General features: G+C 40.7%; 1 protein-coding gene across 4 annotated transcripts in view; it reads left to right on the forward strand.

Moving 5' to 3' along the window:
- Window positions 1-25,678, forward strand: part of BARD1 (BRCA1 associated RING domain 1) — a 73,219-nt gene that overhangs the window by 14,586 nt on the left and 32,955 nt on the right. For 3 of the 4 annotated variants that reach the window (XM_028704629.2, XM_077919339.1, XM_077919333.1), the window contains one exon: window positions 16,345-17,300. In XM_028704629.2, the coding sequence (XP_028560462.2) occupies window positions 16,345-17,300 (956 nt within the window). Of the gene's footprint in view, window positions 1-89; window positions 178-16,344; window positions 17,301-25,678 lie in introns of those variants that run through there. The other variant, XM_077919335.1, reaches the window with a different exon arrangement.

Below are 25,678 nucleotides of genomic sequence, written 5' to 3' on the forward strand. Positions count from 1 at the left end.
TGCAGATGTGTGGGGGACCATCTCCTGGGAAAAAAGCTTAATAAAACTATGGGGCTTCTGTATTCTCATCCCTGCTTAAGGTTCTGAGGGTCAGTTTTCTCATTATGTATTCCAAGCATGGGCCCATTCCTACAACACAGTGCCCTGTTTCCATGATCTTGAAAGACCTGTGGTTAGGTAAGACGTGCAGTGTGCTTTCTACAGAGCTTTTTATTGTAGAGTAGATGTTTGTAGCCCTGTGCCAGGGAACATGGTTTGTAGGTAATTTGAGTATACTTATGCATATTTCCATGCCATATTTTCTGGTTATACAATTACATTCATGAACGAATATTATTCATTTGGAGACCAGCAAACATAGTGTGAGTATTGGCTCTTAGATTGCATTCAAAACCAGAATCTGTTCATAGAAAGCCTTTTCAAACATTAGTATTGAATGCAGTTCGTTCAGTGCTCTTTAATGCTAGAGGATTGTTCCCCAGGTTAGTGCTTTCCAGATGCTTTGAACTACAGCTTCCATCAAAACATTCTGATGCAGCTTCTAAGATCACAGGCGTTCATTACTGTTGCATTCACATTGGATAACTGGCATTTGTATTTGGTAAATTCCCCCTTCATTTGCCCACCAAACTCACTGGCCTTAACTAAGTCGCTCTCATGGTAATTGAGGTAGAAAGGAGTGTACCTACATTGACATAGGGAGATTAATTCAAATGCTGGCAAAAGCATCATTGCTGTGCTCTCTGCCAGCCAGTGTAGCACTTCTTTGCCCTGAGCATGTTCGCATTGTGGCAGCCTTGCTGCCTTGTCCTTGTCTGTCACCATGTGCAATGGCAATACAGGCCACCAGATGCCAGATGAGTGCTGCTGCACCACCCTACTATTGATCTCCGCACTTGCAGAGTGTTGGTTTGGATATTATTTTAAATGGAAGTGGCTAATTATGTAGCTCTTCAGCCCTAACAAGCAAGGCCAGTCATTGGGGGTTGTGGAAGCTGTAGTCCACTGGTGTCTGAACAGCCACAGGCTAGCCATTCCAGTTTTTAAAATGGCTAGAGTAGTAGCATTGTTAATCAGTTTCATCAGAGACGAGAGTTTCTGTGTGTCAGAGTCCAGTTGAGCAGATGCAAGTGACCAAAGTTCTTCAGTCCTGTAATATTGTTGTCAGGATGGACATGGGGACAGGATATCAGCCACAAGGTTTGGGTCCTTGTTCACTTCCTCATTTTCCAGTGTGATATGTGCCCTTCTTCTTTCTATGCTGGAAAATAGTTTGGTTTCTATGCAAAGGAAGAAAGTGCAAATCTGGCATCAGAAAAGATAGCATTTTAAAACCAACAGGAGAACATTTTAATCTCAAGGCTTTCTGCTCTTAACCGGCATTCAGCTAGAGTTCCTTGGTTTGAACATAATGGAACAGTGGCTTAATAGAAACCAGAATCTTTGTACTGACGCCAGTGATGCAAAGTCTTATACCATGGTTTTATGAAGACTCATATAAATTGTCAGAACCAGTTCATGGTGAGTGCAGATCGGAGCCAACCGATCTCCACTATTTTTTCTTTAAAGAGCAACTATTACTTGCAGATTTGCTTATGTTGAAAGTGTAATTCCGGACATAAGACTGAATCAGATCCACCCCTTTTGTTATCAGATTGCATGGTAGACCCTTTTATTAGCTTCTTTTTTCTTGAGTAAAAAATATAACTGTTTGCTGGTTCATTCTTCTAGATTGAAAAAAATGCTAGCAGTCTGCTAATACAGTGGTGCCTCGCAAGACGAAATTAATTCGTTCCGCAAGTTTTGACGTCTTGCGATTTTTCCGTCTTGCGAAGCACGGTTTCCCATAGGAATGCATTGAAAATCAATTAATGCGTTCCTATGGAAACCGACTTCAGACCAGGTCCGGGGACAGTCTGTCCCCCGACCTCTTCTGAAGGCTGGGTGGGGGACCAAGGGCTTTTCTTCCCACCCCCAGCAATTTAAAAAACCCCAGGACAGCGGGGGACTTCTCCGCTGTCCGGGGCGATCTTAAAATGCTGGCGGGCGGGAGCAAAGCCTCCGCTGCCGCCCGCCAGCATTTTAAAAAGTCCCGGAACAGCGGGGGACTTCTCCGCTGTCCCGGGGTGATTTAAAAGCCCCCAGGAAGGCAGGCAGGGGGGACAAAGACTTTTGAAGGCAGGCGGGGGGGAGCAAAGACTTTCGCCCCCCGCCCGCCTTCAGAAGCCTCTTCAGAAAGAGCGAAAGTCTTTCTTCAGAAAGACTCTTCAGAAGCGAAAGTCTTTGCTCCCCCCCGCCTGCCTTCAAAAGCCATCCGGGACAGCGGAGAAACACGCTGCGTTTCTCCGCTCTCCCGGGAAGGCAGGCAGGGGGGAGCAAAGACTTTCGCCCCCCACCTGCCTTCAGAAGAGGTCCTGGACCTCTTCTGAAGGCCGGCGGGGGGCGAAAGTCTTTGCTCCCCCCGCCTGCCTTCAAAAGCCGTCCGGGATAGCGGAGAAACGAAGGCTGGCGGCTGGAGGAGGTCTCTCCGCCCGCTGCCAGCCTTCGGAGGAGGTCCGAGGACAGTGGGGAAGACGCGCTGCGCTTCCCCACTGTCCCGGAGATTTCCCCATGGGCTTTCGTCTTGCGAAGGAAGCCCATAGGGAAATTCGTTTTGCGAAGCACCTCCAAAACGGAAAACCCTTTCGTCTAGCGGGTTTTCCGTCTTGCGAGGCGTTCGTCTTGCGGGGCACCACTGTATAAAGGTTCACGTGTTACAAATTTAAATTAAATTAAAGGAAAACTCCTTCAATGCAACTGTTTTGTGTAGTATCTCATGTATTTGGATGTTACCTTCTTAAGATGACTGGTAGGCAATTTGAAAATTAAATCTTAGAAGGCAAGTGTTAACGAAACCATCTTCAAGTGACAATCAAAATATGTTAATTAAGTAATTGAAAAAGGAAGATTCTTTTTAATTTACATGTAATTAAATTCAGACTAGGGAAGACTTAAATGCCTTTCCTGATGAGCTAGTATTGAACCACAGTGCTGCTGCTTTAGCAAAGAAGGGGTTTGTTTTGTCATAATCTTTACTCAGGGTTTTTGCTGACATATTGAAATCTCTGTCTTGCCAATGCAGTGACTCATGGGAAACCTGCAACAGTGTCTGCATATCAATTGTGGATCCTTTGTCTCACAGAATTGAACCAAACTAGACTTTAGGAAACAATGCTTTGCCTTTTAGGGGTCAAAACAGATGTGATATGGGAGATCCATGATTGAATTTCCCTTTATTGCTTTAAGGCAGGGGCATGTGGGGGTGTCAGATTTTGATCAGAGCAGCAAACAACACTTGAATAATGGTTCAAAGTGCTGTTCCTTTATCACTTAACTGCTGCAGCTATTAGACTCGCAGAAGAAAAAAGACAGTGCCATTCTTGAACAAAGAATTTCAGCATGAAATGGTGAATTGCAACTTAGCAGCATGGTGGATAAAAATCAATGATTTTTTTTTAAAAAAATGTATCAAAAAATGGGATTTTAAAAATTTAAATCGGATTTTAAAAAATAAAATGCTTTTGAAGGAACAATCTTTTTAAAGATAGTTTTCTATTTAAGTTACTTTATAGTCCAAAGGCTATTCATCAGGAAATAAGGATTTGTTTTTAATTATGTAGCATGAGGCTTTATATGCAATGTTTAATTGTTGTTGTTGTTATTATTATTATTATTATTATTATTATTATTATTAGGTAAATGAATTCCATTAATCTATTCACAATGTCATGTTCTTCCAAAGGTTTCTGTAAGATTATTTGGGGCAGTTTTTCTAACGAGAAGATATTCTCACAGCGGACTTCCGGTCGGCGCCAGCGCTAATGGCGGTCCTTTTTCCGAGCTCCGGAGAAGGACTGCCCTGCGAGCCTGGGTCTGTCCCGCTACGGCAAGCGGGGGACCCCTAAAATCACAGGCGCGGAAGCCTGTGAACGAGGAGATTCGGTGGGCACCAAAAGCGCCCCCCCTTTACCGCAGAAAGAGCCTTTTTAAAGGCTCTGGAACGACATCGGGGGAGCGCGGTGCTGAGAATCGCTACCCAGCCCGCAGGGTGAAGCCGCGTCGCTATTAGTGGAGAGCGCCGATTCCTTCCTGTAAATTACGGACAGAAAAAACCCGTGAGTAATACGGAACCTATATTTGGAACTAAAATTTGGAGATTTGGCTGAAAGCGGGGAGGTCAAAATTAAGGAAGTCTGCCTCCCCCCGACTGCATGAAAGTGAAAGCAACGGAACTGTAAAGCTGCATCCGTCAAAGATTCTGCTTTTATTTAACTAAACCTGACATTGGGACTTTAGATCTCCCCTCTAGCTAGCAGGGCAGAGGGGAGGCAAGAGAGACTTTGGTAGCTGCATAATCTACTCAAAAGAAAAACCCTCTGCCGCCTCAGTTGTTTAAGACTGTGAAACGATCTGCCTTTTAGGGAATAGGACACTGAACTGACTTTGCCTGTGAAAGTTATATTGGGATACAAAGTTTCTGTACTGCCTGGATACAGTACATCAGAGTAAGCTGAGACAGTATCTACTGGGAAATTGTGGCTATAAGCCTCCAACTGTACTTGTTTTATTTTTTCTTTCTTCCCTTTCCTACGTACTTGGATATTCTCTTTGCCTTTATATTTGGACATTTTATATTTGGCCATTTTGATTTGCTCCCCCTAGAGGGTAAGGTAAAGGCTGGCACTGCCTAAGACAGTGGAATTTCCCAGTGGGGAATAGCTCCCGTGGGAAACGACCTTGACATGAGTGGCTCACAAGAAGAGATAGTCACAAGAGCCAAGACCAAACAACAACAACAGCACCAGCTGCAGCAACAACAACAATCAAAGAAAAGAGGCTCAATTACAAGTGTAACTGCTGGACTTGCAGGAACAACAGGACAAGAAAAAGTGACAGCTGTTTCTATGGAAGCCCTGACAGAAGCTCTGCTTAAGGTAAATCAATCCCTGGAGTCTCTGACAAAACAGACTTCAGAAAATACACTAAAATTAACAGAAATATCAGCAAGACTAGACCAGAATACAGAATCTATAAATAAACTGGTTGAGGAAAATTCCACTACACGTAAAATTGCTGAAGAAGCGAGAGCTATCGCTGGAGAGACACAGGAGAATTTAGAACCGATTGCCAAGAAGGTCCATGAGCACGACGCAACTCTGGCTCTGTGGGAATTACAGAGAAAAGAGAGAAATTTGAAATTGAGATTTATTCCAGAGAATGAAAGTGACAACCTTGCGGAGTTCTTAACACAGGAGTTTGCGGATTGCTGGGATCTGGAGGAAGACAAATTTAAAATCACAACAGCCTTTAGACTGGGCAAAAAGCAGGATAGAAAGACCCCGAGAGATTGCCTGATTACACTTAGATCTAAGGAAGAAAGAGATAAAATATTAGGACTACACTTTGAAAAGGCCCTGCAAATTGGAAACTCAGCTGCACAGATTTTTAAAGACATTCCAAAATACATCTTGGATTTGAGGAGCTTTTATAAGGATTTAGCTATTTTGCTAAAGAAAAACTCTATCCGCTTCAGGTGGGAATTCCCACAGGGACTGTCCTTTGATTACAAGGGAAAGAAGGTGAAAATAAAGACTATCCAAGACAAAGATAAATTCCTGGGAAGAAATCAAGAGGACTTGCAGAAGGGGACTGTGGACCCAATCGCAGAACAGAGGAGAGCATTAGACATTCTGAGTCTTTCGCGTGGACACAAACCACCACCCTCAGAGGAAGAGCAACAACTTGGAGCTGTTGGAGGAGTGTTAGAGAAATAACAAAATGGCTCTACAATTCCTTAGTTGGAATTGTAATGGGCTCAATGGGCCTTCGAAGAGAAGACAAGTTTTTCATATTTTGAACAGAGAACAATTGGACCTGATATGTCTACAAGAAACTCACATAACTAGAGCTCACAGGAGACTACTTACAAATAAAAGACTTGGACAAGAATTTATCTCATCAGACAAAGTAAAAAAAAGAGGAGTTGTGATATATGTAAAAGAGAAATGGGCCCCAAAAATGATGTTTAAAGATGAACAAGGGAGATATTTGGCAGTGGAGATACAAGTACAAGGAGAAAAATTTTTGGTTGTTGGAATCTACGCACCAAATGAAGGTAAATCTGATTTCTTTAAGAGACTTCATGAAACTCTAATGGACTATTTGGATTACAATATGATAATCATGGGAGACATGAATGGTGTGGTTTCCACTAATATGGATAAGGCACAAAGACTAACAGTTACTAAGGAAGGGAGACTTCCTAAGACTTTTTTTGAAATGACGGAAAACATGGACTTGATAGACATATGGAGAACAAGGAACCCTCTGGAGAGAGAGGGAACCTTTTTCTCCCAAGCAATGATGACCTGGACCAGAATTGATCAAATTTGGATCACTAGTGGTATGGCTACAAAGATTAAGAAGGTAGAAATCTGTCCAAAAACTTGCTCCGACCATAACGCTGTGAAGATGGAAATGAAATCCACAACAACTGGTCAATTTAGATGGAGAATGAATGACACCCTCTTTCGAGATAAGGAGATTCTTATGAAGGCCCAAAAAACCTTAAAAGACTATTTTGAAATAAATTTGAGGGCCGATGTGGAGAAAAGAGTGGTTTGGGACGCAAGCAAAGCGGTGATGCGAGGTTTCTTGATTCAACAAAACTCAATAAAGAGGAAAAAACAAAATGAGAAAAAAGAAAAGATTTTGGAAAAGATAAAGGAAGGAGAGAAAAAATTAAGAGTAAAACCAAAGTCCCAGGAGATTTTAAGAGAGATTAAGTTATATCAAACACAATATATGGAATTGATGAACCAAGAGATTGAATGGAAGATAAAGCAAATGAAACAAAAGACGTTTGAATCAGCAAATAAATGTGGTAAACTTCTGGCATGGCAATTGAAGAAAAGGCAGAAATTAAATACAGTTACAAGTCTAGAAGTGGATGGAAAGAATATATCTAAACCTAATGAAATTAGAAATTGCTTTTTGAGTTATTTTAAAAAACTCTATACCCAAGGCCCGCAAAATGAAGAAGATATAGATAAATTCCTTGATAAATATGGATTACAAAAAATCTCTCATCAAAGTAAGATGGATCTGAACCAGAGAATAACAGAACAAGAGATAGAGGACGCCATTCAGAATATGCAATTGGGCAAATCTCCAGGACCAGATGGATTGACTTCTAGATACTACAAATCCTTGAAGGAATGGTTGATTCAACCACTAAAAGAAGTTTGTAATGAGATTCTTGAGGGGAAAAAGGCACCTGAATCGTGGAAAGAAGCATACATCTCACTCATACCAAAGACAGAGACTGAAAAGACTCAACTGAAGAACTACCGCCCAATATCACTACTTAATGTGGATTACAAATTTTTTGCAGACATTTTGGCAAAAAGATTTAAAAAAGTGTTGATGGAAAAGATTCACAAGAATCAAGCAGGCTTCCTCCCAAAAAGACACCTAGCAGACAATGTAAGGAATATAATAGATATTTTGGAAAAGCTAGAGGTGAATATAAATACTAAAGCAGTACTGATTTTTGTGGATGCGGAGAAAGCCTTTGACAACATTTCTTGGAGCTTTATGATAAAGAATCTTCATGGGATGGGGGTAGGACAAGGTTTTGAGAACGGTATGGCTGCAATATATTCGGAACAAAAAGCTAAATTGATTGTAAACAATGTGATAACTGAGGAGCTTAAGATAGAAAAAGGAACACGACAGGGGTGCCCAATTTCCCCGTTACTTTTTATTTCAGTTCTGGAGGTGTTGCTGAACATGATTAGGAACGACCAGCAGGTTAAAGGAGTGCAGGTCGGAGCTAAACATTATAAGTTAAGAGCATTTGCAGATGATCTAGTATTGACTTTGCAAGAGCCAAACACTAGTACGAAAAAGGTTTTAGAAATAATCCAACAGTTTGGCCAGGTAGCTGGATTTAAGTTGAATAAACAAAAAACCAAAGTTCTAGGAAAAAATTTAACAGATATGGAAAAGGAGAAATTCCAAGAGGAGACAGGGTTGACGGTGGTTAAGAAGGTGAAATATCTAGGGGTTTATTTGACATCTAAAAATGTGAATTTGTATAAGGACAATTATGAAAAATGTTGGTCAGAGATCAAAAAAGATCTAGAAATATGGTCAAATTTGAAATTATCAATGTTAGGCAGAATTGCAGTGATTAAAATGAATGTATTGCCTAGAATGTTATTTTTGTTTCAGACCTTGCAGATTCTTGACAAGATGGAATATTTTAAGAGATGGCAGAAAGATATTTCGAAATTTGTCTGGCAGGGCAAAAAGCCCAGAATCAAATTTAAAATATTGACAGATGCTAAAGAAAGAGGGGGTTTTGCCCTGCCGGACTTAAAATTGTACTATGAGGCAGCAGCTTTTTGCTGGCTGAAAGAATGGATGCTCCTCGAGAACACAGACATCTTGGATCTGGAAGGTTTTAACAATGTTTTTGGTTGGCATGCATATCTATGGTATGACAAAATCAAGCTGCATAGTACCTTTAAAAATCATATTGTTAGAAAAGCATTGTTTAATGTATGGATAAGATATAAAGATCTGTTGGAAAACAAAACCCCGAGATGGGTGTCACCAGTGGAGGCTAAAGCAGTAAAGAAACTCAATATGGAGGTCGGATGGCCGAAGTATTGGGAAATCTTGGAACAGGATGGAGACAAGTGGAAATTACAAAGTTATGAGAAATTGAAACATAAAGTACAAAATTGGCTTCAATATCATCAAATAATGGAGCTTTTCAAACAGGATAGGAAAATTGGCTTTCAGGTGGAAAAATCAAAACTAGAGACTGAACTGTTAGAACCCAATTCTAAGAATTTATCAAGAATGTATAACTTGTTGCTGAAATGGAATACACAGGACGAAACGGTGAAATCAGCTATGATTAAATGGGCACAAGATATTGGCCATGACATTATGTTTGCTGACTGGGAACAGTTATGGACCACCGGTGTTAAGTTTACGGCATGTAATGCCTTAAGAGAAAACATAATGAAAATGATTTACAGGTGGTACATGACCCCAGTCAAGCTTGCAAAAATTTACCATTTGCCCGATAACAAATGTTGGAAATGTAAAGAGAATGAAGGTACCTTTTATCACCTTTGGTGGACATGCCCGAAGATTAAGGCTTTCTGGGAAATGATTTACAATGAAATGAAAAAGGTACTTAAAAGTACTTTCCTTAAAAAACCAGAGGCCTTTCTCTTGGGTATTGTCGGCCAATTGGTGTTAAAGAGGGATAAAACTTTTTTTATGTATGCTACAACAGCAGCAAGAATACTTATCGCAAAGTACTGGAAGACACAAGATCTACCCACTCTGGAAGAATGGCAGATGAAAGTGATGGACTATATGACACTGGCCGAGATGACAGGCAGAATCCGTGACCAAGGAAAAGAGACGGTGGAAGAAGAATGGACAAAATTTAAAAGTTATCTTAAGGACTATTATAAACTTGATGAATGTTAGAGTGTTATGGTTTTCAAGAACAAAGGGATACAGTGATATAAGGTCAGACTATAGAGATAACTAAGGACAGAGGCTGGAAAGTAACAATTGGGAGTTGCTATAAAACTATGGACATTGGGATGCAGAAAGGAGGGGGTATGGGGGAGTCTCAGAAAAGAGGTTTATGAAAAACATTATGAAATTATACGTGTTGGTATGTCTTTTTAAGTGTTTGTTTGTTCTTAAAATTTTGTAAAACCAATAAAATTTTTTTTTTTAAAAAAAAGAGAAGATATTCTCACAGACACTTGTTTTTGCTGTTCTCAAAAGTGTGAATTTGTGTCTGCAGAGATAACATACCTTTTCTTCACAGGAAAAATGTTATAAGCATACAGGGTTGAGGAAAAAACCTTAATCCCATTGTTCCTTTGCAAATTTATATACACAAAATCAACCCCTTACCTCTTAAATGCTAAGTTCCAAAAGGTTCAATGAATAAATGGTTTGGAGTGGAATAGATCTGTGCAAGTAGCTAAGTGTGAAGCAGTAAAAATGAAAGTGCAACCTTGTGAACAGAATACTCCACAAGTCTTGGGATCTTTGTGTAATAATTGTGCAAGTCAGTTGCATGTCTGTGCAACTCAGACTTGAGGCAAGTGCTGAAGGCACTTCAGGGCTGGCAACCTCTTCTCAAACCCACTGGGTTCTGTCAACTTCACTAACACTTAACTGTACAGAATAGGAACCTGAATGTAGAAGCAAATCCAAAGGGGTGTTTTTGGAGGAGGAAATAGTAACTGGGATCTTTAAGAACTTGGCAAGACCTTGAAGTGCTTGCAGGTCAACTAAGAAGAGTTCACCGGTTCCAGGCCTTCCTTCCCAGGGCTCTCCTGACATTCTCCAAACAATAAAGTCTCTACCTGGAACTTCAGTCCTGCAGCAGGAATCCCTGAAGTTCTCTGCTCCAGTCCTTGAGTCCCCTTTTCCAGCTTTCCACCAGCCTGGTTCTCCTCGGCCTGCTCTTTCTGCTGTTTCTCCCCCCCCCCCCCCGGAAAAAGGAAGGCCAGTCTCTCCAAAGCCAGAGCTGCTGGGAGATATAGCCCCCTATAAACAGTTAACTTATTAAACCTTACAATAATTTCATAATTATCTATGTATTTCTAATAGTATAACCAAAGCAGTAATTTTTGATATCACTGTAGAAACTACTCTAAACAATTATTATTCCAAAAATAAAACCTTTATCTGGTTGTAAATATTAAGATTATACCAGCAAGAATGAATATTTCTGTAAAAAAATGATTTAAAACAAGTCTTACTGACTAGTGGTTTAAATCGTGATTTAAATTGATTTGATTTAAATCAAATCCACCCTGCTTAGCAATAAGTTTGGTTCTATCATCTGTGATAATGGCTTCCTATCACACAGCAGGGTTTAATTACCTTACAAATGCTAGGATATTCAGTTTATCAGTTACTGTTGTGAATGGTTACTGTGTTTGTTTCACCTTAACATAATTGTCACATTTCATTTTCATCTGATCTGGTTTTTTTTCTCCATACTTGTGTCATCTGAAAATATCACTATACCTGCTCTCTGAGGAGATCATTCCATGTGTCTAGTGAGGTAGATTCCCATCCACAAAAGATCATGCCATAATGTTGATGTTTTAAGGTGCCACATAACTTTTTCTTTGTAAGAAGTGGGAGGGTGACAAATCAAAGATTATAAATTCATAAGGGAAAAGAGCCCCTAACTATCCAGGGGCTATGTCTTTCTTGCTTTCCATTTTTAACTCTTAATCTTGTGAACAAATTGGGGACAGAAGTGAGGTATGGGACTTTAGGAGGTAGCTGGCACAGCAAGCTCCTCAGGCCATTGTTGAAATGCATTTCCCTATACGTTGCCTGTGAGCTGTGATCATCACTAGCAATTTTCATTTGACTCTGTTCTCCTCCTCTTTTCTATGTGCTCAAGTCTTCCCTCCCCTCCCTAAATGCATGGGAGAAGGTAAACAGCCCTCCTAAATTATTGTCATTATCGGCTTTGTCATCCCCGAGAGGAGCGAGGCTTTTCGTTCCACTGTCTTTGACAGCATCCTTTCCAAGTGAACCTTATTACCTGCATTTACTCTAAAGTGTATAATTACTGTAATTAAGGTGGGTAATTAGGAAGAACTTGTTCAATTGAGGGACATAGTATGTGGCATACTGGAGATAAAGAACTCTGATTTACAGTAATGCTTTTTTCAAAAATGAACTTCCCAGCTACTTTAGCAGACTTTTTTTTTCTTGGCTCAGTGTACTTTAAAGAGACGCAGTTGTCTGCTGTAATCTTTCCTGACCACTGCTTATAGATGATTCTACCATATTCTTCATAACATAGTTTTACTTTCACTGAAGAGCTAAAAGGAAAGCTATTTTCTTTTTAAAGCATGCAGGTGCTGGCCATGTGCTTTCAAACACATGCTGGACCAGGTGTACAGGGCAACAAATTGGACATTGCGGAGGTGTGTGTGTCCCAATTTGGCTGTTATGCAGAGGTGGTGATTTTGACCCCTTTTCTGTTATGGATTGCATGGTGTTGCATGTGTATGATAAGAGTTTTCATAATGGCTCAAAACAAGTGTTTGAATAAGCTGGAAAATCCTCATAATTTTTATTCCCCTAGAGCTGAATGCTTAACATACGAACTAATCATTCTGTCATGAAGGTGCTAATGTTGTGCAGATGGTATCAAAGCACTTCCCTTTGGTTTTTAATAAGGGACTAGTTTGTCAAAGAGATTTCTCAACTTCTGTTCTGAAAACTCATAATAGAGAATAATTTCAGCAGCACGCAATGTGCATCATTATATTCTTTTGATACAGATTAATGATAGTTAAACTAGATTTTCTAATTGCTGCTTTTTCCTCTATAGCTTGTTAGTGCATTACAGGAAAACCGTGGATAGGCAGCACTATAGCTATAAATCTTTTTTGATCTCAAATTTTATCTCCTCGGAAGTATCCTTAAGGGCTGTATCAACTGAGAGCACAAGGAACCTTGGTTCATCTTGTGGAAAATAATTCTACTTCAGTTTGGGTAGATATTATTCCTGTACCATTGTATGCAACTATATATTAAATACAGTGGTAGCTCAGAAGTTGAATGGAATCTGTTCCAGAAGTCCGTTCGACTTCCAAAATGTTCGGAAACCAAGGTGCAGCTTCTGATTGGCTGCAGGAAGTTCAGGTTCCAAAGAACGTTCGCAAACCAGAACACTCACTTCCGGGTTTGCAGCATTCAGTTGCCAAAACGTTCAACTCGCAAGACGTTCAGGATCCAAGGTATGACTGTATATGGCTAATATGCAGCGTAGCAGTATCATGTAGTTGTGTTTTCTTTGTAAAACAATCCTGTACTATATTAAGATTGGTATGTTTGTGCCCGGTTCTTCAAGTCTCTTGATGAATAAATGCTAGAAATGAGTCTTGACTAAATGCAGTGGATTTAGTCATGAATTTAGAATCCATTAAATGCATACACAGTTGGAATGCATATTGATGGGCCCAATTGCTTACTTTCAAGTTGATAGGCACCACCCTTCTATGTGGGGGTGAAGCTCAAACTAAACATAGTGATTTCAAACTCATCTCTGTTCCTTACGTCTAAAGTACAGAGTGGAGATTAAATCTTAAAATAGTGAAGGGGTGCTTAGGCATTCAGAGCCCTCTTTCCTGGTCTCTTGTTTTTCCTCTGGACATTTTCTCCCAGCTAGGTTAGTATCAACCTCATTGGAGCGGGGAGGCGGAATGGGCTTCAGAGGGTGGTCTTCAGCGGGGTAAGAAGACAGGAAAAGATTCTTTCTCTTCCCCCCACCCCATTTTGTTTGTTAAATTGCACTACTTTCTTTAGGTATTGCAGTAAATCGTAATCTTAGTAGAACCTTTGAAGAAGATAAAAATTGTCTTGCTTGATCAGATCATTTAGTTGAAGTATTCTTTTAAAGAATGGCATACTACATTCTTTTCCACCTGTGAGCATTTTAGAATGCTGAAAAAGCACACCAGAATTGCCAGAAATTTTGAATCCATGGGGGGGTGTCAGTTTTTTCTTGGGGTTGGGAGGTTATCCAGTCAAAAGTGACTGCTAACAATAATAAAATTATGTGTACTGTAGACATCTATGTGTGTCTGTAGGTGGATTTAATAATATACGTAAGAGATTTTCAGAGAGAGTGTTCCATCTCTTGAACCTTGTGTAATTACTTTTATTTTATTCCTTTTTAGTGTTCTGCTCTTCTGCCCATTTGAAATATCTGGATTCATTCATTGCAGCAGACTATGGCCTATGCTAACCATAGGTTAGACCTTGTAGCTTGCATTTTCAAGTGCATTGTCGGCATACCACAGTTTAGAATTGCTTTTGTGTTGTTTTTTTGCTTCTCCCCACCAAGGCACTTTTATAGCTAACTTTCTGTTTTATTAAAATGTTCAGAGTACTTTATTATAATATTATAAACACAAAAAAATTCTCAGCCTCATAAACTTTCTCTTGCTATTGTTCAGCAGCCTCTGGGGGCAGAGCAGTGGCATTAAGTATTGTATAGTGCATCTTGTAAATTCAGTTTTGCAACTGGCTGTAGCCTAGGGATTGCCAATTTGGCTGTTGCACCAAACCATAGTCACAGGTGCTATCCAATGAATACCCATTGTATTCACTGGGGCTTGGTCTCAGGAGAGTATTATAGAACTTCATCCTTGGGCTTCTTTAGCTGCAGCTTGTAGTGTCAAAACTGAGCCAGTGCACCTGTAACAAAATGTATAAACCTATTGTAGAATAAATGAATAGGCAGTTAAAATCTTGAAGATGCTTCCTACATTCTATGACTGGTATCCAACTTCTCTGCTTGCTTCCTTCATTTGTGGAATTGTTGAAATCCCTGCTTATAATCACGTACAAAGCTGAGCTGGTATGTCTGCAGTAGCAGTTTTTCCTTCCTTCCCTGAGCTATTTTATTTCTCTCCTGCTTCATGAATGTGAATATTTATATCAAGGTAAATATTTTGCAATTAATCTTGTTGAAGTGTAAACAGAGAAGAAGATAGGAGTAAATATCATCTGCAGAGTGTATTCTTCCCCAATCTGTTGGCAATCAAAGCGTGTAGATGCTATTGTTCAACTAAAATTAGATCTAAGATTTTATTTGGATGGAAAGCTTCCTGGTGAAGAAAAAGAATGCCTTGTTTCCAGCACTTCTTTTTGTTCTGTCCTGTGGCTTCAGGCTAGCTGTGTAGGATTTGTGCTTTAATGGACTAGCCTTGGTATACCACTGAGGTACTTAGATTTCTTTATTAATTGGCCATCATCACCTGAGGTTATTTTTCTTCTTCTTGGAGTAGGCAGTGACTGATTGGTGCAACATCCTCTCAGCCAGTGCAGTAATTGGAGAAGAATGAGATTTGCATTCAGTCCATCATATTAAAGAAATTCCTGTAAGAGCTCAGGAAAGTTGCAGTTGTAATGTCCTGTGCTCTGTTAATTTTCTCTGCAATTTTTCATTTGTATTATGGTAACATGGGTTTTTATCTCTCCCATTGCAGGAGCAGTTATGCAGTCTATGCCTCTGGTTTCATGAGAGGGTTAAAAACCCATTATATTCTAAAAAAGAAAAATACAACTGGAATTTTAATGCTGTGAGGTAGAAGTAATGTTAACTGTATTTAGTCTCAAAGGGCTATCATTTTTAAGTATTACACATTTTGATTTGCACGTCCCTGTTCCTAGAATGTTAAGCAGCTAAAATCTGCCTTAGAAGAAAGGATATGTCTTGATCCTTTAAAAAATACTCTATATCAAGATTCATTTATATGTAGTGCATGATTTCTTAAAATTATGATGTGGGGCAACGGGACAAGTTCCCTATAGTGGCACATTTAGTTGCAAGCTTCTCGTGGATGCAATTTTTCTGCATTTTGTGCCCATCTTGAGTCAGCTTATGGATCCTCTTGGAATAAGAGTGACAGTGGGTCAGTTCAGAGGCATAATGCAAAAACATGGCTTTTCACTTCAGGCACAAACCATTGGCTTGTGTGTTGAATATTTGAAGCTGCTTTATACAGAGTTAGACTATTGGTCCATATAGCTCAGACTTGTCTGTACCGATTGAGAGCATCTCTCCCTAGGTCTTTCCTTCCTCTCCCTGGAATTGCCAGAAATTGGACCTGAAACTTTCTATATGCACAGCATATACTGTGCCACTGAGCTAAGGCTCCTTCTCTTGGTTTGGAGGGTGATGGTTCAAATGTAGTGCAAAACTATGGTTTGTTGTGAACCAGGGAGCAAGCAATTAAGCAGATTATTAGGGTGGGATGGCAGTGTGTGACTGAACTATGTATGGTTTTAGTGTTGCATTTGAATTGACCTTGTTTGCATGGGTGAATTGTGCCAACTTTTTGCACAAGGTCCACAAAGGAATCTTAATTGTGATTGGTTTGGTGTCTGAATTGACTGTCTGAAATCATTGTTGCAACTCGCTAGCCTACCAGAATAACAAACCATGGTTTGAAAAAATGAAGAAATTTATTGCAAATGGAAAACCAGTAAACCATAGATAGATAGATGGATAGATGGAAGAAAATTTCAGAATTAATAAAGCTTTCCATCTGCAGTCTGAAGTAGGACAGCCCAATCACTAGTTTGTCACCTCATTGAAAACTATACCTTAGTGTTCCAGATTATTTTGAGTTTAAACAGGCCACACACAGTGTTATAACGGTTTTTTTGTTTTTTGTTTTTTGTTTTACTTATTCCAACTTCCTTTGCTAGGTTCAGGAGAGAACCTGTCTGACCCTGGAGATGTGGTTTGTGAGACAGGAAGTAAGAAGCAGCAACTAAAAGAGGACTTCAATCCTCGTAGGAAGAGTAAGAAATTGACCATGCGAAAGAGACCAGAGAAGACAGAACAGGATGGCCAGCCTCATGCCCCAGCTCCCACTCATGATTTTAGTCTCTCCCCCACTCAAGAGCCTTTTAAAGAGCAAAAGAACCCCAATCTGAAAAAGCTGAGGAAAAAGACTTTAACAGACATCAACAGCCAACCGAGATTGCTCAAAGAAAGACAGGAAAAGACCAGTGGACATGATGAAGAGAGCACAAGCGAAGCAAAGGTGGTGTTTTGCAGTCAGTCATTGGATATCCCCAGTCCAGACCCCAAAAGCACATCGGAGCACAAGTCTGTAATGGGGGCAGAGCTTGCACAGGGTGAGAGTGAAGTCAGTGTGGATGCCATTGTGAAACTTACAGAGAAGAGCAGCAGGGATAACGTGTCTTGTTCATGTGGTGTTGTGGAGGAGAACTTGAGTTCTGAAGAGTGCCTCCTCTCTAGAGGGGAAATGGCTCCACTAAAACGTAGAAGGCAACAAAGCAGATTGCCTACTCCTTTACACAAACAGCCCAGCAGGAAAGAGCATAACGCCCCTGGAAGTTTAGCACTGCTGAAGGTGTCCCCAAGGCCATCACCCAAAGATTCCCTTGGGGATTCTTTGCCCACCATTGACTGTATAAGGTGTTATCCATCTACACCTTCTGCTAGCTCTTCACCAACAATGAGAAACGCTGAGGATGCATGTAACCAGAAAACTTCCAAAGCAGCACATCTGTCCAATACTGCTTATCAAAAAGAGGCACAGCTAACTGAGTCTTTCTCCAGGAAATCTCCCAATAGCCTGCCAGCCAAGAGAAATCATAAAGGGGAGACTTTGCTCCACATTGCTTCTGTTGAGGTAACGTAAGCTTTTTGATTCACACACTGTAAGAGCACTGTAAATACTTTGTTTCCATTTTATATAGCAATTGCAAAATTTATTTAGCCAACTTTATTAGCTGTATTTCTGTTTGGAGTGCAGGCTTCTGAGTTGCACCATTCTGGAGGATTAGCAAAAATTCTGTTGTCATCATTTGTGTGCTGTATATTCATGTGAAGCTTATGGTATACTGCATGGTTTGTGGTTGGAGGGGGTGGGAATGCACATCAGTAGAAGATGCACAAGATTAAGGGACTGAAAGCTACCAGCAAACCAGGCATGCTCCAGTTCAATAATTAAACCTGGAAATAACTGAAATTCCAAAGGAATGAATTTTAGAGAAGAGTGAACCAGAGGAAAACCAAGGAATGGCTTGCATGGTGTTTAATAACCCCCAACCCAGGCCTTGTTTTTCTGAACAGGGTATCTCAACTTGTATGGAGGTTGTGGGGCTGCAAACACTGTGCTTGCCACAATGTCCCCACAAGGGCTGACCCTGCCTGTCCCACCTTCAACTGTTCCATGTTGTGTGGGAAGGCCAGAAGAAGGTTTCTTAAATCTACTTGTGTGAGCAATGCAGGGTTTCTGATGGCGGGGAGGCTTATGAACACTTCCTTCAGACCTTCCTGCTCAACTCTGAAAGGTCAGAGGTGGTGCAGATGTGCATAGGCCTTGCTCCAACTTCCCCGCATACATTTCCCCTACATGAGTTGGGATAACCTGTTCAGGAATGATGCTAAAACTATCAACTGATCAGGCTTGTAGGGTGGAGAAACCTTTGTGTCCATCTATGATCATCAGGAACGTTAACTGGGTACTTAAACCCAGTTTGCATTTTCTTAAAAAAATGAATGTGCATATGGAATTCACAGAATTCCATATTTGGTATTCGTAGATTTTGGATGGTTTGTCAATGTAGCTTTGTGTGAATGACATATGGGAGAGGTGAATAGCTGTAGCTCCAGAAGGGGGAATAGATTGCTGTGATGAATGCACATGCTACTTTCCTTTAACCGAAGCCCCATCTGTCTAAATGAATTTGGTGTGATTGCTTCACAATAAATATACATGTGGATTTTATCATAAAAAACTATTTGTCTTCCTTTTCCCTCATGGAGTCAGTATAGCATTTTTTACCATGTGTTTATGAAACCAAACTTTTCACTTTAAATGGAAGTGGAAGCTGCATGTTATTGCATACAAATTCCCTATCTGAAATCACTTATATTTAATTAGTCATTGGGGGACGGAATTGTATCGATGAGAGTGCTTCTGCTTGGAGGGAATTGCTATTCCTTCACTTCATTGAAATCAGCATTTTCTTCATTAAAATGCTGTGTGCCAAGTATCCCAGGACTCTTTCCACAGGGATATTTGCGAAGGAGATGTTGAGCTAGGTTGTTCTGAAAAACTCACTTAGCTTAGCAGTTTTCTCCTAATGAGAGTCCCTTTCCTTTTCAGATTCACAATAAGTTTGTATATTTTAAGGAGGCAAGTAGTTCTGGTAGGAGTGAGATAAAGCAGCTGGGTTATTATTCCAGTATTCAGCTTTTTTGGGGTGTGGGTGAGAATTCACATGGAACTAGGTGGCAAATTAGTTTTATTAAATTTAACAAAACTTGGTTGAGCTTCTCTGCCCTTCAATGCATCTCTTCATATTTCTAAGTTCTTTATTTATAAAAGTAGATGATGGTGGTGGTGATGATGATGATTATTAAAAAAATGTATTCTGCCCTATACCCACAGGTCTCAGGGTAGTTACAACATAAAATCACAATATAAAAATGCAAAATACTTAATAAAAGCAAAAGCAACCCAATAACCTGCCCTCCCCCCCCCCCCCGCACATTTTAAAAGGGCATTGAATGTCAGTCAGCCAAAGTCCTGGTTAAAGAGAAACATTTTTGCCTGGTGCTTAAAGGTGTCTAATGTAGGTCTTTTTGTCCAGGGCTGTACAGATGTTACCTTGAATGTGTGGAAGGAAGGGCAGCATATGCTATCCTACCTCATCGCACACAGGTTCAAAGTAACTTCTGAACAGTTCAATGGACTGCTTTGTTCAGTTGTGTGTCTGTTGATGTTGAGACTTCTAGTTGGGGTCTTCAGAAACGTGACTTCAGATGATTCCTATATCAAAGTTTGAAGGTTTGGAAATGAATGGCAGGCTTGGGACATTTGAAGTAGGTTTATAACTAAATTTTTGGAGAGCAAGAACTAACTATAGTTTACCAATATTGAAGTAACCTGATTAGTGCCACACAGTGAAATCTTGCAGAGGAGGCATGCCTTCCCACTTGACTTAGGATTTGTATCTCAAGCAGATGCCTAAATCTTGCCCCTCCCACGGTACATTGGTATCATGATTCACACCCTCACTAAAGAAAAAAATCAGGTCTCCTCTGGGCCTGAGTGTTACATATAATCGGGTGCAGGAAATATCAGCCACAGTAACAAATGTAGTGCCCCACCCACTCTGGGTGGCTTCCAACACATACAGTATAAAAACATAATAAAATGTCAAACATTAAAAACTTCCTGATACAGGGCTGCTTTCAGATGTCTTCTAAAAGTTGTACAGTCATACCTCGGGTTAAATATGCTTCGAGTTGAGCGTGTTCGAGTTGCGCTCCTCGGCAACCCGGAACCCGGTTTTGCCGCTTGCGCATGCGCAGACACTCAAAATGACGTCACGCGAATGCGCAGAAGCGGCGAAAAGCGACGCACACATGCGCAGACGCGCCGTCGCTAGTTATGTTTACCTCTAGATGCGAACGGGGCTCCAGAACGGATCCCGTTCGTATCTAGAGGTACCACTGTATAGTTATTTATCTCCTGCAAGAAGTGAGGTTACAGGGAACCAGGCACAGGGCCTTCTGGGCAGTGGTGTCCTCCTTGTGGAATGCCCTCCTATCAGACGCTTTAATGAGAAACTGTATGTGTTGGAAGCTGCCCAGAGTGCCTGGGGCAACCCAGTCAGATGGGTGGGGTATAAATAAAATTGTTGTTGTTGTTAGGACACAGTTTGGGTGGGCACGCATCATTTCCCATGTATTCACAGCCGCTAGAGGGCTGTGAAAATTTGTGTTCCTGACTTTTTAGACTCGTCTACTCCTGTACTATCTGAAACCAAAGGGGCACTTTGGTTGCCAGATGTGAAATATCTTGGTATTATTTTAAGCTCTCCCACCACACTTCACACACACACACACACACACACACACACACACACACACACACACACACTGCACATAGAATAAAATTGCATGATACTTAAGCATATGCCTGGTCCTTCTATTGAAGTAAAGGAGTTGGTTGTTGAGGATTAATATTCATGGAAGGAAATCTAGGTGCCCCATTGATCAACTAGCAAAAGTATTTTTCTTTCTTAGTAGTTTTCCTATCAAAGTTTTCTGAATTACTTAACCAGTCGTGTGTAATGGAAGCAGTATTGTGGGAGGGTGGATGAGAATTACACTTATTTCTTCTGGGACTTCATTAATTATCAGGATAAATCCATATTATTTTCATTAGGTTGTAGGGCTTAATACACCAAACTTAATGAAAGTTAAATGAGTTGTACATTTTGGACTCTTAAAAGAGAGTATTAACAGCATTAGGCATTTAAAATTAAGTATGTTGTGTTGTTCCAGATCAATTTAAAATGGAATTGCGGGAAGGTCTTTCCTGTTTTACTACTTTGACACTCATAATAAACATCCTAAAAAGCACATTGGCTCTGTAAAACAATGCTAGAGTTAGATGAGTTTGAAGCTGAAATGCATTAATAAATTGAAACAAATGTAGCCATTTGCCTAGTAAACTGGAATCCATGTTTTTTTTTATTACCCACCATACTCATTAAAGGTAGAATAAAATTAGTTAAATACAAACAGCAACCTCTTGTACTTCATGGGGTGAAAAGAATCAAAGATAGTTGGGTAAGCTCTCTGTCACAAGCTTAGTCAATTTTAATTATCCAAATGTCATTCCCATAATTATCTTAATAGTTTTTTTCCTGATAAGCAGGGTGTTAGTTTTTGATATATTACTTTGCTGTACAGCTTTAAGTTAAAGAAAAGTTAAAGTTTATATCTCAAATGATATTGTGTGTAGATTTATATATCAAATGATATTGTGTATAGATAGTTTGTTTTAGGGTATTATGTATCCCCTGAGCTGAAGGAACACATTTTGAGCCCCTGCTACCTAAGGTATAGCTCTAAGAGGGGCAATGATGGTGGAAAAGTTTGTTTGGAGTGTCACTCGATATGTTTTGAGTCCTTATATTGTGCTTGGTCACTCCAAGTCTGCTGCGGACACCGTAGGTGCAATCCCTGTGACATGCAGGCTCATGTTTAATATTCCCCAGTGTCTTTAGTTATTCTCATGCCCCTGCCCATTACCCACCCAATAGGAATAAGGGATGTGAATGATCCCCCCCCATCTTCACCCTATAGAAGCAGGCCCCATTATACAGCTGTCCATGATGCACCTTTCTCTACCTGCCAAACCAATGTGACTGCCCTCCCCTCCCTTGACAGATAGGGGCACATTTCACAACTCCATCATTCTGTGGTCCACATTTTTAATTTGCTAGTAGAAGTATGTGTATGGGATAGCATACATAATCTACATCTGTGTCACAGTTAAGAAAACAAATAATAAAAAAGCATGTACACTGACACATTTTTAGAGCATATATTACAAACAGCATTTTTGCTGCATCTGTTCATTTACATGTTTAGAAAGAGGCATTTTTCCAGATAGGCACTGCAGCATTTTTAGGTACTCATGTGCATACAGTCCCCTCTGGTCATAAAACAAACCACATTGTGGTGTTGAGAAACAAACACATGCATTGTAGACCTAGAAAACTCATTCTCCAATAAAATATTTATGGTGTCCCCACTTTGCTATGAACTCTGACTATGTGCTTGCACCTTTTTAAAAAAGTTCATTGTGGTATACATGTCAGATTTATGCTATAAATATTGAGAAAATAACACCCTTAACTATCTTCTGAGTCAATTCGCAAAAGTTATGAGAAGCAATGAAAACTGAATATTTTAGTCACTTGTGCTTGTTTTTTCTGCTTCTTCATAAAGTGTGAAGAGAGAGGACTTTAATATCTTGTTGCAATAGTGATGTATTTAAGGGTTGAGTACCATTTAAGTGTCTCTTGTCATTTTTAGGCTATGATGTGACAAACCAAGATTCTCAGTTACAATTTCAGCCTTTTTGAATCAAAGCAACATCTAACAGGCAGCTTAATGTATCTATAAAAGGAGCAGAAGGTCCATAAATGTAACATAGCACTCGCGCTCCCAGTTACTGATGTTTGTGCCCCATAATTTTATGCACTTCACTCACCAATATTTACTTTCATTTGAGGGTAGGTTAACAGCTTTCTGGGATGTTTTTAATCAACTAAGGTGTCAGGTGTGATCCCCCACAGCTGCTAATGAGGATGAGCATTGAAACTGGATGAGATCTCCTCTCGCTATAGACACATGCACCATTTTAAAATGTGTTCTAGATAGTTAAACCAATTCAGAATCTTAATACAAGGTGCGCTGCCTACCCAAAGATCATAAAACAACTGCCCCGATCCACTTCTAAATATTGCTTCTGCTGTAATCAGGAGTGTGAAGGGGGCCAAATATTTAAACTACCTCATTCCGCGCACCCCCCCGCCCCGTCAAAGCTCCAGCCCCTTACCCATTGCAGCTTTCTTTCCCCACCCAAAACTTATCTTGCTGTGGTGACAGGCTATCATTCCTCCGTGGCCTCTTGAATACTGCAATGGCAGCATCACACTGTGCTTCTTTAGAAAGCTTATTTTCCATGCTAGGGATTTAGGAACACTGTGGATCTATATTTTGTGCAATGCCTGGGGTGCTGCCTTTGTAACATTAAAGACGGATGGAAAAGATGCAGAGGGACCGCTTCTCTGCTGCAGCCATTGGGGAGATTTGTGGGAAAGAGGTGCCTCTAGTGGTGGGGTATGCGTTCCAGCAAATTCATGACCCAGGCCCATGAGCTTTTTGAGTTTGTGCTTTGTCTCAAAATGAATTCAGGGTGTGTTTGAACTTGTAAGTTTGCCATTTTATGCCTCTGAATTCTGAACTTTAGTTTCATTGCAGGTTAGAGGCTAACCCAACTTACCAGCTGTCAACTGGCCAGCCATTACAACTCTCCACTTACTGTCCTGTTCTGACTGGACCAACTGTTTGGCAGCCAGGTGCCCTCCACATATTTTGGATAAAATCTCACATCAACCCCAGCTAGCACAGATGGCTGGGGCTGTCATTTAAAACATCTGGAGGCATCAGAGCAGTTCATTTCTAACCTATTGACAGGTACTTCATTCTTACTTGTGGTGTCTCTGAAAGCCACGAGGAATTTGAGGAGGTTGCTTCTCTCCTAGTTATTTTGTTCATTGTTTGTGTAGTACATATATAAGAAGAACCAGGGGAGAGAGCCAGTTGAACATGTAGGGGTGGCTCTATGTCAGGAATGGGCTGGACTAACATGTTAGCAGTAGACTGTCAGATGATCTCCTGAATTGTTTTCATTTCTAACAAGCAGCTCATTGTATGTGCCAGATGAAGGCCTGATGCACATTTCCCCCATGGATTTGAATTTCAACATGCATAATATATTCCATCCTAAGGAAGCTGAGTGTATTTTGTTAAAGATACAAAATGAGAAGGGATGGCTCCTGTGAGAGCTTTTGCTACTTCTTTGGCCGCTGCTGACATTTTCCAAAAGCAGGAGATGGAGGAAGTTTAAGTGACTCATGTTTCTGGGTCATATCTGAAGGGGGAGAATGTGCCCCCTGCTCTGGAGATGTGCTTCTCCTGCTTGGGAGACAGAACTTTCATTCCCCTCCCCCACCATGTCACAAAGTGGTGTGTAAAGCAATCTTATTGCTTCTGCAAAACAGCCACAATAGCCCTTAATTTCAACTTGAATTTCACACAGCTATGTTACTTTACCATTATGGACAATCTAGATTTGATTGAGTAATGGTTTTTTCCGAAGCTTCTTTTGTTTAATGTTAACTACCATGTACAGGTTAGATGACCCAAGGTGTATGGTTTCTTTCCCCATATCATTTTTGGAAAAGAAGCTCCTTTTTGTTGCAAGCTCTGAGATGTGATCTACTCATAATGCAAGCACACACACACACACACACACACACACACACACACACACCCTGCTATTTCTGTACATTTACATGTATCAGCATCTACCTAATATAAAAATTAAAATAAGTTATTACTGAATACTAATCTGCAAAGTGCATATCAACATTGCAGTCCATATCTGAGCCTAAGGGAACCCATTGGAACCTTCCACAGCCCTCTCCAGGCCGCATTACAAACACTTCCTGAAGTGGGATGAAAAGGCCATGTCTGATATTTTTGTGCGAAGTTCAAATGTATGCATGATACATTTCTTGTGTGAGTTTCTTGTGGCTGTTTAGCTGCTCTCTCTGGGCAAAGGTCAGAGGGGGCAGGGCTTCTGTTGAGGTAGGTGATTAGCTGTGGGAGGAGCTTATCAGAGCTTTAGGGCAGCAGCTGAAGAAGGAACAAAAAGGGTTTTCTTGTGTGAGTTTCTTTTGGCTATTTAGCTGCTCTCTCTGTGCAAAGGTCAGAGGGGGCAGGGCTTCTGTTGAGGTAGGTGATTAGCTGTGGGAGGAGCTTATCAGAGTTTTAGGGCAGCGGCGCGCGCAGTTTGATCCATATTTTAGATTTAGGGGAGCTAGTCTCAAACATTTGTTGGGGGAGACCTAGGTTTTTTGGGGGGGATTTATTTGTCCTGTCTCCACACTTTTAATGATAGAGGACCACTGTAGTCACCCCCAACGACACGTTCTCAAGATGGAGGGTGAGGGAACAGCTGCAGTCGCCTGTGGTTCCTGCGCAATGTTTGCCATCTTGCCAAAGGTTGCAGGCAGCTTTACCTGCAGCAATTGCATGTTGATTGCCCTCTTAAAAGACAAAGTCCAGCAACTGGAGGAACGTGTAGCTACGCTCCAAAGAATTAGAGACCTGGAACTCTTCTTGGAAGCAACAGAGCACACCGTCTCCACCAAGGAAGAGACAGGGGACTCCCCTGAGAAGGTGGCTAGTTCACCAACACAGGAGCCAGATATATGGAGAAACGTGACTCAAAGAAGTAGGAGGCCCAGGGTTCGCTCTGATTGTTTAGAAATACGCAATCGCTTTGAGGTCCTTTCCCCTACCATGGAAGACGAAGAGCAGACTCCATTTGAGGATCTCTCCCTCATTACAGTCGATCAGGTATATGAAGACGAGCAGCAAAGGCAGTCCTCAGGGAATGTCCAGGCG

The sequence above is a fragment of the Podarcis muralis genome, chromosome 1 (assembly GCF_964188315.1).
Source record: "Podarcis muralis chromosome 1, rPodMur119.hap1.1, whole genome shotgun sequence".
NCBI lineage: Eukaryota > Metazoa > Chordata > Lepidosauria > Squamata > Lacertidae > Podarcis > Podarcis muralis.